Raw genomic sequence first — 12,238 nt, 5'->3', positions numbered from 1 at the left:
TGTCATCTTGCTTGAGGCAGCCTGTGCGTTTTTGCTTGTGTTTTCACAACCTGCTTCCTCCAGAAGTCATGTGATATTTGGACTTTTCCAATCTGTTGATGGGTGGTATGGATGAAAGTAATGCGTTCCCCATCCCCCGTTCCACCCTCTCACCCTGTCATATTGATTGGCTGTGCAGTGTGTTATGTGACTTGCAGTGAAGGTGATTTGAATTCGCTTACCCAAATTTGCATTTTGGTGTCGATTTCTCATTTCCATCTGCAAATGGCTTGCAAATTAGACATTGCCTTTACCTTAAAACAACAACTCACCATTTCACAGGGCTCCCAGTCCTGATGTGTGTGTGTCTCTGGGAATACCCTCACTTTGAATAGCATCTGTTCAATGTGAGTGCAGTGACTGGTCACATTCGGACAACTTTTCAAGAAAATATCAAGTCTTCAGTAATAGCCAGTTTGTGTAACTAGTTACAAAAAAAACAATGACACAGCTTTCTGTGTTTGCACGCACACGCTTGCAAGGTAGTTACAGTACATAAAAGAAAAGCTCTAAATATTGTTTGAATAGGCTGCATATTAATGGCAGTTGTGTAATGTATCTTGCTTACAGTAGCTTCACTTTCATGTATCTTTTCAGTGTGTTTAGCTTACCGATATTACAATATATGTAACCAGATTTATTCAGGAATGTAAAGAACTTCCTGCTGTCAAAGCTGGGACTTTTCACCTGTTTCTAGACACAGCCTAATTTTGCATAACTCCGCATTGCTGCTGAGCTTTGCAACTTTAACTTTATTTCCAGTTGACGTTATACTGTCCAAATACTTTTACAATGTTTTCAATTTACAAAAATAAGTTCTGCTTGGTAACCATGACCATTGCCTTTCAAATTCACAAAGGGGTCAATTCAATGGATCTGGTGGTAGTGGGCTCTGGTCCCAAAATCTCTTATCAAGGGACACTTTACGCCAGTTTGTCAAAGCCTTCTTCTCTTTTTATGACTGCAGTACCATGTCGTTTAGGAAGAAATGTCAAAGGTATTCAAACCTATAAGGAATTAGTAGAAACTGCAAGTTTTTCTAGTTTTGCAAACCATGCGCACTGTCCTGGTTCTCCTGCGAGTGACTTGTGAGTTTTAAACCCATTCTACCAGTTTCGTGATTCAAATCCCAAACTGTATTCAGTACCTACTGTAACAGAGTAAGGGCTCTGCATGTAAATAAAGTCTGGGTGATTGTGTGTGTTTTGGTGGTGGTTGGCAGGGGTGGGGTTAATTCCTGTCCCTGCCAAAAAAATGTGAGAATGTGGCTGTTCCCAAACAAGGTAATTGGTGTTAATTGGGAACAGCCACATACTATAAAAAGAGAGTTTCCAGCTCCAGTAAGAGGGAGGTTACTAGGGAACTGGTTTAGGAAGAGGTTTGTGGTGGACAGGTTTGGTGACAGGTAAACAGCGTAGCCGTCCTGTGTGTTAGTCAGGGAAGTTCAAGTGAAGGTAGGCTCTACATTTGAGCTAGGTGTTTTGTGTTGAGAAAATTAAAAGTGCGCAGAAGCGCTCAAAAATCAAAGTTCTGTGTCTGGGTCTATGTTTTAAGGGGCAAAAGAACTGACAACAGAGAGGCGATATTACACTATGTAAATGATTGCGTTGTATTGCAATAGAGTGAGATGTTGAAATTAACTTTACTTCATGTAATTTTTATGATTTTACAAAAACAATGTAGCTATAGGATGTATTAATGTCTGCAATACTGGTATCTCTGGGATTAGCTGCATTTCCACTGCACTGAACCTTGCAATGAAACCATCCTTAAATGAGGTCTAACGAATGAAAATTCTGAGCCAAGCAACACTGGGCAGATGAAACCCAGCTTTTTCCAATGATATTTACCTGGGAACTAACTTATTTTGCTGTAATTCAAAATTACTGTAATTAAACTATAGCACACATGTATAGATGTATGTACAGAACAAACTGCAGTAAAACCACAAATCTAAAGTGCAGTCTGAGTTAGCTGTTTTCTGTACAGAAACTACAGTTAATACAGCCGTGTGAACTTCTGTGATTACTTCAGTAAACTGTAGTACCTATTAGAGACAAATGCAATAAAATGAGAGCAAATAATTAACTCTAATTTTAAAACAGCAACTATAGTTAACACTGTACTATGACTATAATGTTTACTATAGTATTACTACAGTATACTTACCTCTATAGTAAAACCTTAATAGTAAAATTAATTTCTGCAAAAATACTATAGTAAGTACTATAGTGATACAAGCATCATAAATGCACTGCAGTTTTAGTAGTTTTTTTTTTTTCCTGGGATGCATGACAATATCAATTTGTTTAATGCGTAAAAATGTTTTTGTTATGGAAAAATCTGAAAAAATAATAAATATATCTTCAAAATGATATTGCAGTACATTATTTTCTACTGTGCGACACGGTTTGCTTGTTGCTTGATGGGACTAATGCTGTAGGTGGCTATATGCGGTTCACTTCGAACTTGAAGGGGTGGCGCTGCCGTGTTAGTCTGAGCTGTGGGAAGAAAATAAATTAAAGATTTAAATCTACCAGAGCCATCGGGGAGCAAGCGGAAAAATCAGGTGCACGCGAAGACGACATCGGAATGAAAGCATTTCTCGTGCATCAGATAATGCAAAACTACCGTAATATAAACTATTAAAAGGAAAGTATACGCGTGGCATTGGGAAACACAAAGGCAACAGACTATTGGATATAAAAGAAAATCACGCAGGCAGGCCATTGCAAATGATGAAATTATAAACAGTTTCATACCAGGGGAATGGAATTAATTTTACAGTAAAATTATCACGGTGGAGAAAAAAACGTATATGGGAAAACAAGTTTACTGTAAAACAAGAAGTATGTTGGAACTGTTTGTATTTCATTGGAAATGGCGAACTGAAATAAAGATTAACAAAGAATTCTGAACTTCAACTTTAAAAAAAAAAAAAAAAACATAGGATTAACCAAAGACCTGCAATTTCACATGTTTTTTAGATCACACGTGAGACTAAATTGTGGAGGAAGGCATCCAAAAACGTGCTTTTGAAGTGTCTGTGTTTGGCCTATATATAGCCTCTTTATACTCGTTATATTTTAAAATAAATATTTGTAGGTTATTGTACAAGGAAAAAAGAAAAAGAGCATCAGAATGGATAAATTCCGTATGATTTTTCAGTTTTTGCAGTCCAACCAGGAATCATTTATGAATGCGTGATTATGGCGCTGTGCAGCGCGCACCTCTACTCGGCTTTTGATTTCACCTGCCTTTGTTTACCAGAGTACAATTTCTCTTACACGATTGGGATGCTAGCGCTGCCCCCGTTCATGCTGTTCCTGCTGGGCTTCGTCATGAACAACAACGTGTCCATGCTGGCAGAGGAGTGGAAGCGGCCAGTTGGGAAGCGCAGAAAGGACACGGCGGTACTCCGCTACGTGATCTGCTCAATGACACAGCGGTCCATGATCGCCCCGATTGTGTGGATTTCGGTTACGTTGCTGGGCGGGAAATGCTTTGCCTGTGCCTTCAGCATCAATGTGCCGCTGGAGAAATTCGGCAACGTCAGCGACCACCGGCTCTCCGAGATTGATATGCTTAGGCTGCTTGCCAAAATCCCATGCAAGGAAATCTTTGATGGGCATGCGCTGCATCTCCCAGGTAAGATCAGGCAATCACGTATTTCTTTTTACAGACATACAGATAGTATTCCAAGACAGGGTATACCCTTTTCTATAAATCCTATATGTTAAGGTATTTATAATGTTTTACAACTGTGGCGTTTTTTTTTTGGTTTTTTTTTTTTATCAGTGATTTGCTTGACTTGGCAGACATTTGTACAATTCATCTCCAGAAGAGCTATTGACACATGTAACGCATGCTCTGATGCCTATCTCTCTTTCCAGGGCTGGTGTTAGGGTGGTTCCAGTATTAGTTTAATTGAAGTGTCTTGGAGGAGTGCAGTAGATAGCTATTGTGAGTTTACTAATGGAATAAGCTGACTCAGTATTAGTCCCAGCAGTCCTTCTAAGGACTAGTTTAATACACTTAGTCTTGAATTATAGTAACATTGGATAGTCCAAGATTAGTGCTAATCTAGGTCTGTGAAGCCAGCCCCAGGAGTTGGCATTACTTTTTTGTAATAATTGTAACATGTTTCAGTTAGTGTTGCTGCTGAGTTGCTAATGCAATGTGTTTGTGTGTCAATCCCCCATTTTAATGAGCCTCGGTCTCAATGTGTACTCTATAGGTTAAATAAATTATGAAAAAGAAAACATATAAACATTACTTAGAGTAACACTGAAATATATTTCTGTAGACTTCTGTCTGATAATATTGTGCTGAAGACATTCTTACATCATGATATCCCCTTCAGTCACTGTTGTACCATCTTGTTTAGTATCATATCTATGTATAGTATCTGTTTTATAATGCATATATTATATACTTTTTCAAAGTTATGACAGAGCAACTTGTCACATTCCATAGAGTTCACACAAACTGTTTTCAAAAGAGCTAGGTCACCAGATCTCTTGCTGCTGCTGGACAGGCGGGTTAGTGCACACCGTCAGGACAGGCGGGTTAGTGCACACCGTCAGGACAGGCGGGTTAGTGCACATCGTCACGACAGGCGGGTTAGTGCACACCGTCAGGACAGGCGGGTTAGTGCACACCGTCAGGACAGGCGGGTTAGTGCACACCGTCAGGACAGGCGGGTTAGTGCACACCGTCAGGACAGGCGGGTTAGTGCACACTGTCAAACCCAATGGAAGTGGCAGGGAAGGGAAAGCATCTGTAGAACAGATATTGACAGGACTGTTTGCTTTGCAATATTTTCTTATATTTCTAACAAGTCTGATACAAAGCTGTTTCGGAAAGAAGCTTTAACATCCATCTCCTCTGGTCAAAACATTAACATGTTAAAAGCATGTTAATATGTATATAGTTTTACATTCATTCATGAATACTAACATCCTAATATGACTATATTATTATAATATTTGAAAATAATTCCAGATCAGGAAGAGGTACTTCCAAAGTAAACATGAGTTTGTTTAGAAAAGTCCAGGTAAAGGGGTGGCTGTGACATCACAGCTGCAGCGCCCTATTCACTTGAGGTTCCTTGGGTTTATTTATTATGTTGAAGTTTGCTCTTGTCAATGAAGTGCTCCTGTGCAAGGAAAGCCAGTAGTGCTGGCTACAGCTCAGAGCTGGCAGGTGACATGAGAGCTTCCTTTATAGTTTTGAGAGCACACCTCCATCCTAACCCAAACACTCCCTAACATTCAGACTGTGGCAAGACAAGGCATTTATTTCTCTCCCTCTCCCTTTAATACCCAGGCTTTTGGCTGGGCTTTTCTGTTGGTGACGACCATATTGGCTTTCCTGGCGAGGGCAATCCGGCCCTGCTTCACCCAGACCGTCTTCCTGAAAACCAAGTACTGGTCGCACTACATCGACATTGAACGCAAACTCTTCGACGAGACCTGCACGGAGCATGCAAAGAGCTTTGCCAAGTTGTGCATCCAGCAGTACTTCGAGGGCATCAGCGGGGAGATACGCCACCTCCACCAACAGCACAGGCCCCTGCACAACAGCAAGGATTCAGACGAGGATGGCAAGGATGAGATCGAGAAGCTACGGGGGGTCACTGACCAGGAGGACATGAACAAGGTGCTCAGAACTGGCACAACTGCAAACCACCTCTCAACATAGGCAAGACGATGTATCAGAACGGTCATGGGTGCACTAAGCACAATAACCTGAACAACAATCCAGCTCAACCCAGGAAACAAGTCGTGGCCTACTACAGTAAGGTTTGATTGGAACAAAATGCTGCGGGGTGGTGAAACCAAAAGAAAAATTGGAGCAATTAATAACTATAACTGGAGTCATGACACTCAAATTGCATCAAAGGGAGAATTCCCATTGTGATTCCAGTTCAGTACTTGCACTGCCCACTAGGAGTCAACATAAAGACGTGGATATAATTTATTGAGTTTGATATCATATGATATTTTTAATGCAGGGAAGTGGTACACATTGAAAATAATAAAATATTTTAGAAAAACTGGAAAATGTATACAATGTGTACCTTGGTTAAAAAGGTGCCATTGATGACCTAGTTGTAGCTGACTAGTTCACCAACTGATCCTGGATTCCTGTGACTGGTTCAAGAGAAAAAATCAGCTTGAACTGTAATTATGTACTGTAATGTTTGTTGCTATAAATCAAAACATACTGGCATTATAACTGTAAAAAAAACCTACCAGTTAGAACAATAACCTTGTCTTTTATATTAGAGAGAGAGGCAGACTATGCTGGAGTGAATATGAAATGACGAGACAGACGTTTCGATTTCTGACTCTCTCTTTTCTCTGGTGGACTGAATAAATCAACACTAAAATGTGTTCCCTGATATCAGGATACATTCAGCAGTCTGTCAATAAACACAAATGAATGCGTTTTCTATGTCAGCATGTTTGCACTGATTATAGGTGTCCATTCTGTTGCACTACTGTTTTGTTTTTAATGTCATACATAGGCCAGTAGGCCAACTGTAGCAACATTACTTTTGCGCAAAGGTCTTTTTCGTATGGTGAGACATACAACTTGGGAGCATCTGTTCTACATCTGTTGCAGTTGCTGGGGATAAGAACGCCTGGGATTCTGGTCTCTTACAGTAAAACTGCACAAAGGATTTATACTGTGTATAAATATATTCAAGTACAACTCTAGTAAGACCACTGAGGGAATGAATGACATTGACTTAATAGACATACTATAGGGCCATGTTAGCAATGTGTTTACTGTTGTTTTTAATTAACATCTATTACAATCAATGAACAGTTTCTGTTGTTCAGTACAGTTTTACAGTGAAACGGAGTTTCAAAATGAAAGATGTGTAAGCTAACACTGACCTGCTTAAAACCAGTTGTGGTTATTTTGAGCGATCACAATACACATGCTGCTTGTAAGTGATCATTCTGTGGACCTGCCACTTGTCCCGCTGGTTCATTTCCCTTTCATGACCCTGACAAAAAACAACACTCAGCTGTGTATCCTGGGGCTAATGAAACCACTATGACAGGCTGGTTTTGCATTGCACACTGCTTGCTGCTCCCTGCTGGGTTTGCATTGCTTGACCCCCAGCTGTTCACACAGGTAAAGCTGCATCCAAAAACCAATGTTGGTTTTCAAATCGGAAGCTTAGCAAATCTCATAGTATCCTTCTGTCAGTCATTTACATACATGAAAATATAAATCCTGGACATGCAAATCCATATTCAGAGTGATAAGCTTGCCTTTTATTTCCACCTTTATTTTTTTCTCCTTTTTGTTTACTTTAAATAACATCTGCACAGTTCTTTGTTCTTTTCTCATATCATTCTATGGCTGACAACTAATATTATTGCAGGGGACCCGTGTGGTGCAAAGCTGAAATGGAGAATTATCAGAGAGGATGTGTTTGCTTATTTGATCAAGCACTGCTGTGCCTATCAGCTTCAGGGTACAGAGAGATTGTCTTCTATGAAGAAGTGATGCAAGTGTTCTATAAAGCTAATGTCTTGGTCACACGTCAACAAAGCAGCTATTCAGACTGAAAGTGGTGACGCATTTATGCAACATATCAGCTATTTTCAATTTATTCCATGACCATGCCACGTCAGTAATGGACTGTTTTCCAAGCTGTATAAAACACAGCAGATCATTAATATTGTATATGTGATTGTATATTAGATTACCCTTTTGGTGTATGTACATGTATGTTTTTAATTGACTCACAAATACCGTTATGCTATTCATACACATTTCCCATTTATTCATTTATTCAGGTACAGAGAGTCCATTCTATGCCCCCAGAATGTATTTATTTAGGCTACTGCCACTTTAAGGGTGTAAAACACTGCCCTTTTTGAATCAACCAAGTACAACATCCTGCTTTTAAAGTAACCTAAATTAAACCCAGACTTCAGCATTCCTACAGATGAAATCACAGCCTGGTTTTTAAGACTGCTACATTTGAGCATTTGAGATTCTAAATGTTTAAAGAAACTCTTAAAAGATCTCATTCTTACTTAGGTAATGTATTTTCTTATAAAAATATAATTTTCTATTGCCTGACCGAGGGTGAATGGATAAATAGGAATGTTAACCAAACAATCTGAAAGTGGCAATGGAAAAAATGAGAAGCGCAGTTGAGTGAATAACATTTCCTTCCTGAAAGAAAAGAACCTCAGGGAAAGCGGCACGACTGTTCGACTGCTCAGTGGATTGGTTGTGTTTCTGATGTAATTGAACATGTTTGTGTTTTCTGTTCACATTGTCCTATTGACCTTGGATGATTTTAGGCTCCTGATTGCTTGTAGGGCAAGTCTGGTGCATTCACCTTAGGAGGGGGTTTGCAAAAATAAGAAAGAAAGAAAGAAAGAAAAAGTAATGGGGAAAACATTCATTCTGGAAACACTGAAACTGGATTTTGCTTTTTCAGGCAACCAACCAACCAACCCTTGAGTCTATAACAACTTTGAGGAGATCTTGGAAAAATTTGATTAAACAGGAAAAGAAAGAAAAACATTTGAATGACTGCCTGGGGCCTGGGAATGACTTATTTTTTGTATTATTGTCAATGCCTTCTTTATGTGAAAGTTTTGTGAAGGTTTGAAGACGTACTACAGAGCTTTCAAAAAGACATATTTTTTGGGTAGCCTTAGAAGCAGTGTTTATTTTCATTGTTCAAGGGCAGGAGGATACAATTCCATAGGCCGTGAGGTTTGGAGGCAAAAGCAAGGCAGAAATGGCCTCCCTAATTGCAGAGAACTTTAAATTCGTTTCCTTATTCTTCAAGAGCAAAGACGTGATGATCTTTAACGGTCTCATCGCACTGGGGACTGTGGCGAGTCAGGAGGTCTACAGTGTCTTTGCCTTCAGCTGCCCCTGCTCCCCAGAACGCAACTACCTGTATGGCCTGACAGCGATCGGAGTGCCAGCCCTGGCTGTGTTCCTCATTGGAGTCATGCTGAACAGGAACACCTGGAAGCTGGTCTTTGAGTGTCGTACCAGGGGCTGCAGGAGCCTCTCCTCCACGGCTGGCTTTGCACTGCTGGGGTCCATTGTGGGGCGGGCGATGGTGGCGCCTTTTACCTGGACGGTCATCTCTCTGCTGCGTGGAGAGCCCTATGTCTGTGCTCTGAGTGAGTTTGTTGATTCCACCTCCCTGGACAGTTTCCCTGGAGGCCATGGAGCAGGCACCTTGGCCAGGTTCCCCTGTAAAGATGTCCCAGCTGAGGTGGAGAGCTTCAAGGAAGAGATTGTGCGGCGACTGAAATACGAGTCTCAGGTAATTTAGTCGTTACTGTAAATATCTCAATCAGTGTTAATGTGCAAGTAGCTTCAAATTAAAAAATTTATTCAGAGAAGTTCTGGGTTCTGTCGCATCAATATTAAGTTACTGTATTATCATTTTTCTATAAATACATTTTTTGGAATAAATAAACAAAGGAAACTTGTTGAATTCTGCTTAAATCCTTCTTGTGTGTGCTCCTTCACACAGAGAAATACATAACTAATATAGTTTCCTTACAATGATATTGAGTGACTAGAGCCCACATTTAAAAAGTAGGTAGACTGTTGGAATGAGGAGGAAGTTTTGTTCAGCTCATTAGTGGACCACACTGTGGTTGTGTCTCTCCTGCAGCTCCTGGGCTGGCTGCTGGTGGGGCTCGCTGCCATCACCATCTTCCTCCTCATGTGCTTGAAGCGCTGCTGTTCCCCTCTGGGAAACCACCAGGAGGCGTACTGGTCCCAGTACCGCTCCAGCGAGAACGATCTGTTCCAGCGCACCGCCGAGGTCCACGCCAAGCTCCTGGCTGCCACCAACGTCAAGCAGTTCTTCGGCTTTGTGGCCCTGGATAAAGAGGAGAGGGAGCAGGTGAAGGAGTTTGCTGTGGAGGACGCCACTCCCAGCTTGCAGTGGAACAAGATCACAGGGGTCTACCTGTACCGTGAGAACAAGGGCGTCCCACTCTACAGCCGCCTGCACAAGTGGGCCAAAGACATGATTGATGCCAACTTGGACACCAATGGAAAATAATCTGACCTTTGTACCATGTGATGTTCTACAGCAAGTTCCAAACAATGCACCAAGACTGATATCTTTGCACTGTCTCACAATCTCAATCATAGTTCCTTGGTGTCTGTTTACCACATTCCTCATCGGCGGGTTTCAGAAAGCTGAAATCTGTCAGTCCATGAAACCTGTTTTCTAGCAGTAGTTGAAACGCCGCTCTAGCGTCCAGGTTTTATTATTTACAAGGGCTTGCAGTGGTTGGTGGCCGCCACTAGGGTACCAGCAATGGCATCATTAGTGCAGGAGAACATACACAATACAGTGTACATCATTATAAAAATGCCAAACAAAACACAGTGAGAAAAAACAGCTATCAAACAAAAGGTGGCCAAGCCGTGCGCTGCTCCCACTAAAAAGGAAGTCCCGCTTCAGGAACCTTCTACCTACACAAATAAACTGGGTGGGATTAAAATCCCCTAAATCAATCCCTACCCTAGTTGTACCAACTGTCCTGGTTACACACGCAGTGATAATAGTAGTTGGTCCATCCGGTTCACTCTCCCTGGCTATGCACGCAGGTCAAAAAAACTGTATGTGACACTACTTTTTATAACAATAAAATGTATCTTCATACAACCTATTTCCCTTACATTTCTTTGCTTTGAACAGGAACCAGTGTGTGCATTTTTATATCAGAAATGCTTAAAAAGCTTTGAAGCAGGTTTATGCTTGTATCATGTATTAAGTGTACTACACAGCGCTGGAATTCAAGCCTTGAGATTCCAGTGCTGTTCGAGAGCTCCCTCACTGATGGACTCCTAGCTGTGATACTGCATCTTGTCAATCTGAAGGTCAGTCCAGTGATGGAATAAACACGGGTGATGGGAGTTCTTTTGGGATCTGGGTATGAAATCAAATTAATTAATGCTTTGTTTTTTAAGTTTATTGTTTTGCAGAACCGATGTACAGCAGGCAGATGAATGAACAATGCTTTATACAAATAGTGTTTCTAATGCTGCAAACAGCTTCTGCATTCCAGTTACCAAGTTCACTCTGTTCCTTCCTATCCCACCTCGACCCGTTTCATTTTGAATTTTGAATTTTTTTTTAATCATACTCATTAGGTTTTTTTTTTTTTATTGCCTTAGAGATCCTAGAAAACTACCGTGTATGATTAATAATGGAAATCACAATGCTCAGTAACGAGTACAGACAGAGAGCAAATGTAATTTAATATCATGTGATCTTAATAAGCAACCATCACTGGAAAAAAACAAGTCTATTCAGCACCTACTTAGAAGACAACTCATTCTCAGGGTATAATATAGGCTGTACAGACCTGTGGAGTGATGTCTCCACTCACCAGACTTGACGCCCTGGAATTAGTTCTCATGGGGGTTGTCTGAAATCATTAGTGTACACTGAAAAACCCAGGAGCTTTGCCAAATTATTGAAAATCACTCGGACAGAATATGCATCGCACCCGACATTCTGCACAGTATGCTAGCTAACAGGAACCAAAGAATTCTCACATGCGAGACCAATGGCAGAACTCAATTTGTTCTGTCATGTTCTATTTTTTACATGGTGTGCTCGTTAGCGGTATATATAGAGACGAACAGCCCTTATTTCACTTACTCGATATATATTTTAAACTATCACCTGTTATGCATGTTGTTCATATTATTAGGATCCAATACCTTCCATTAACAAATGCTGTGCCAATATTGCCTGAGTACCACTATGTCCGCCAAGGCTGGACTTGCATGTTGTAATTACACTGTATTTATATGTATGGTTGTGTATTGGCTAAGAATAATTAGCAATTACAGTGTAATTAGAGAGACCTAATATAAAGAGCCGCCTCATCTTAAAAACCTAATAGACTCCAATCCCACCATATCAACATGTCTCCTGTGAGTGTCCTTTCATCTCTGTCTTTGTCATTTGCATTTCCCACGTGTCACTGCCTCCCTTCTGCTTCGGACCACGCGGCTAAGATGTGATGACATCATCAGGATTGTGTGTTACTCTGTGTGGGTGGTGGATTAAAGACTACATTGCATCTCTTTCAGATTCTTCCTTCTTATTCGCTTTTGTTTTTGTGAGGAATAGAAGCACATTAAGAACGGAAGACATTTG

The 12,238-nt window shown here is 40.7% G+C and overlaps 2 protein-coding genes across 3 annotated transcripts; both read left to right on the top strand.

The window, feature by feature from the left end:
* Positions 1-2,526: 2,526 nt before the first annotated feature.
* On the top strand, positions 2,527-5,823 carry LOC117417629 (calcium homeostasis modulator protein 1-like). Its single transcript, XM_058985272.1, has 2 exons — positions 2,527-3,687; positions 5,368-5,823. Exons 1-2 carry the CDS (start codon positions 3,249-3,251, stop codon positions 5,490-5,492), a joined length of 564 nt encoding a protein of 187 aa, XP_058841255.1. The 5' UTR covers positions 2,527-3,248; the 3' UTR covers positions 5,493-5,823.
* A 42-nt stretch (positions 5,824-5,865) lies between these two features.
* LOC117418140 (calcium homeostasis modulator protein 2) lies at positions 5,866-12,148 on the top strand. 2 transcript variants are annotated; one of them, XM_058985271.1, is made up of 3 exons: positions 5,866-8,109; positions 8,876-9,367; positions 9,725-12,148. In XM_058985271.1, the coding sequence occupies exons 2-3, from the start codon at positions 8,888-8,890 to the stop codon at positions 10,118-10,120; spliced, it is 876 nt and encodes a 291-aa protein (XP_058841254.1). In that variant the 5' UTR covers positions 5,866-8,109; positions 8,876-8,887; the 3' UTR covers positions 10,121-12,148. The 2 variants fall into 2 exon arrangements, with proteins under 2 accessions (XP_058841254.1, XP_033886650.1); XM_034030759.3 differs by having other exon boundaries at positions 8,519-9,367; positions 9,725-12,147.
* The last annotated feature ends 90 nt before the right edge of the window (positions 12,149-12,238 follow it).

This window comes from Acipenser ruthenus, chromosome 13, assembly GCF_902713425.1.
Source record: "Acipenser ruthenus chromosome 13, fAciRut3.2 maternal haplotype, whole genome shotgun sequence".
NCBI classification, from domain to species: domain Eukaryota; kingdom Metazoa; phylum Chordata; class Actinopteri; order Acipenseriformes; family Acipenseridae; genus Acipenser; species Acipenser ruthenus.
Note: the sequence above shows the minus strand (reverse complement) of the source record. Positions and strands in the feature narration are given on the sequence as shown.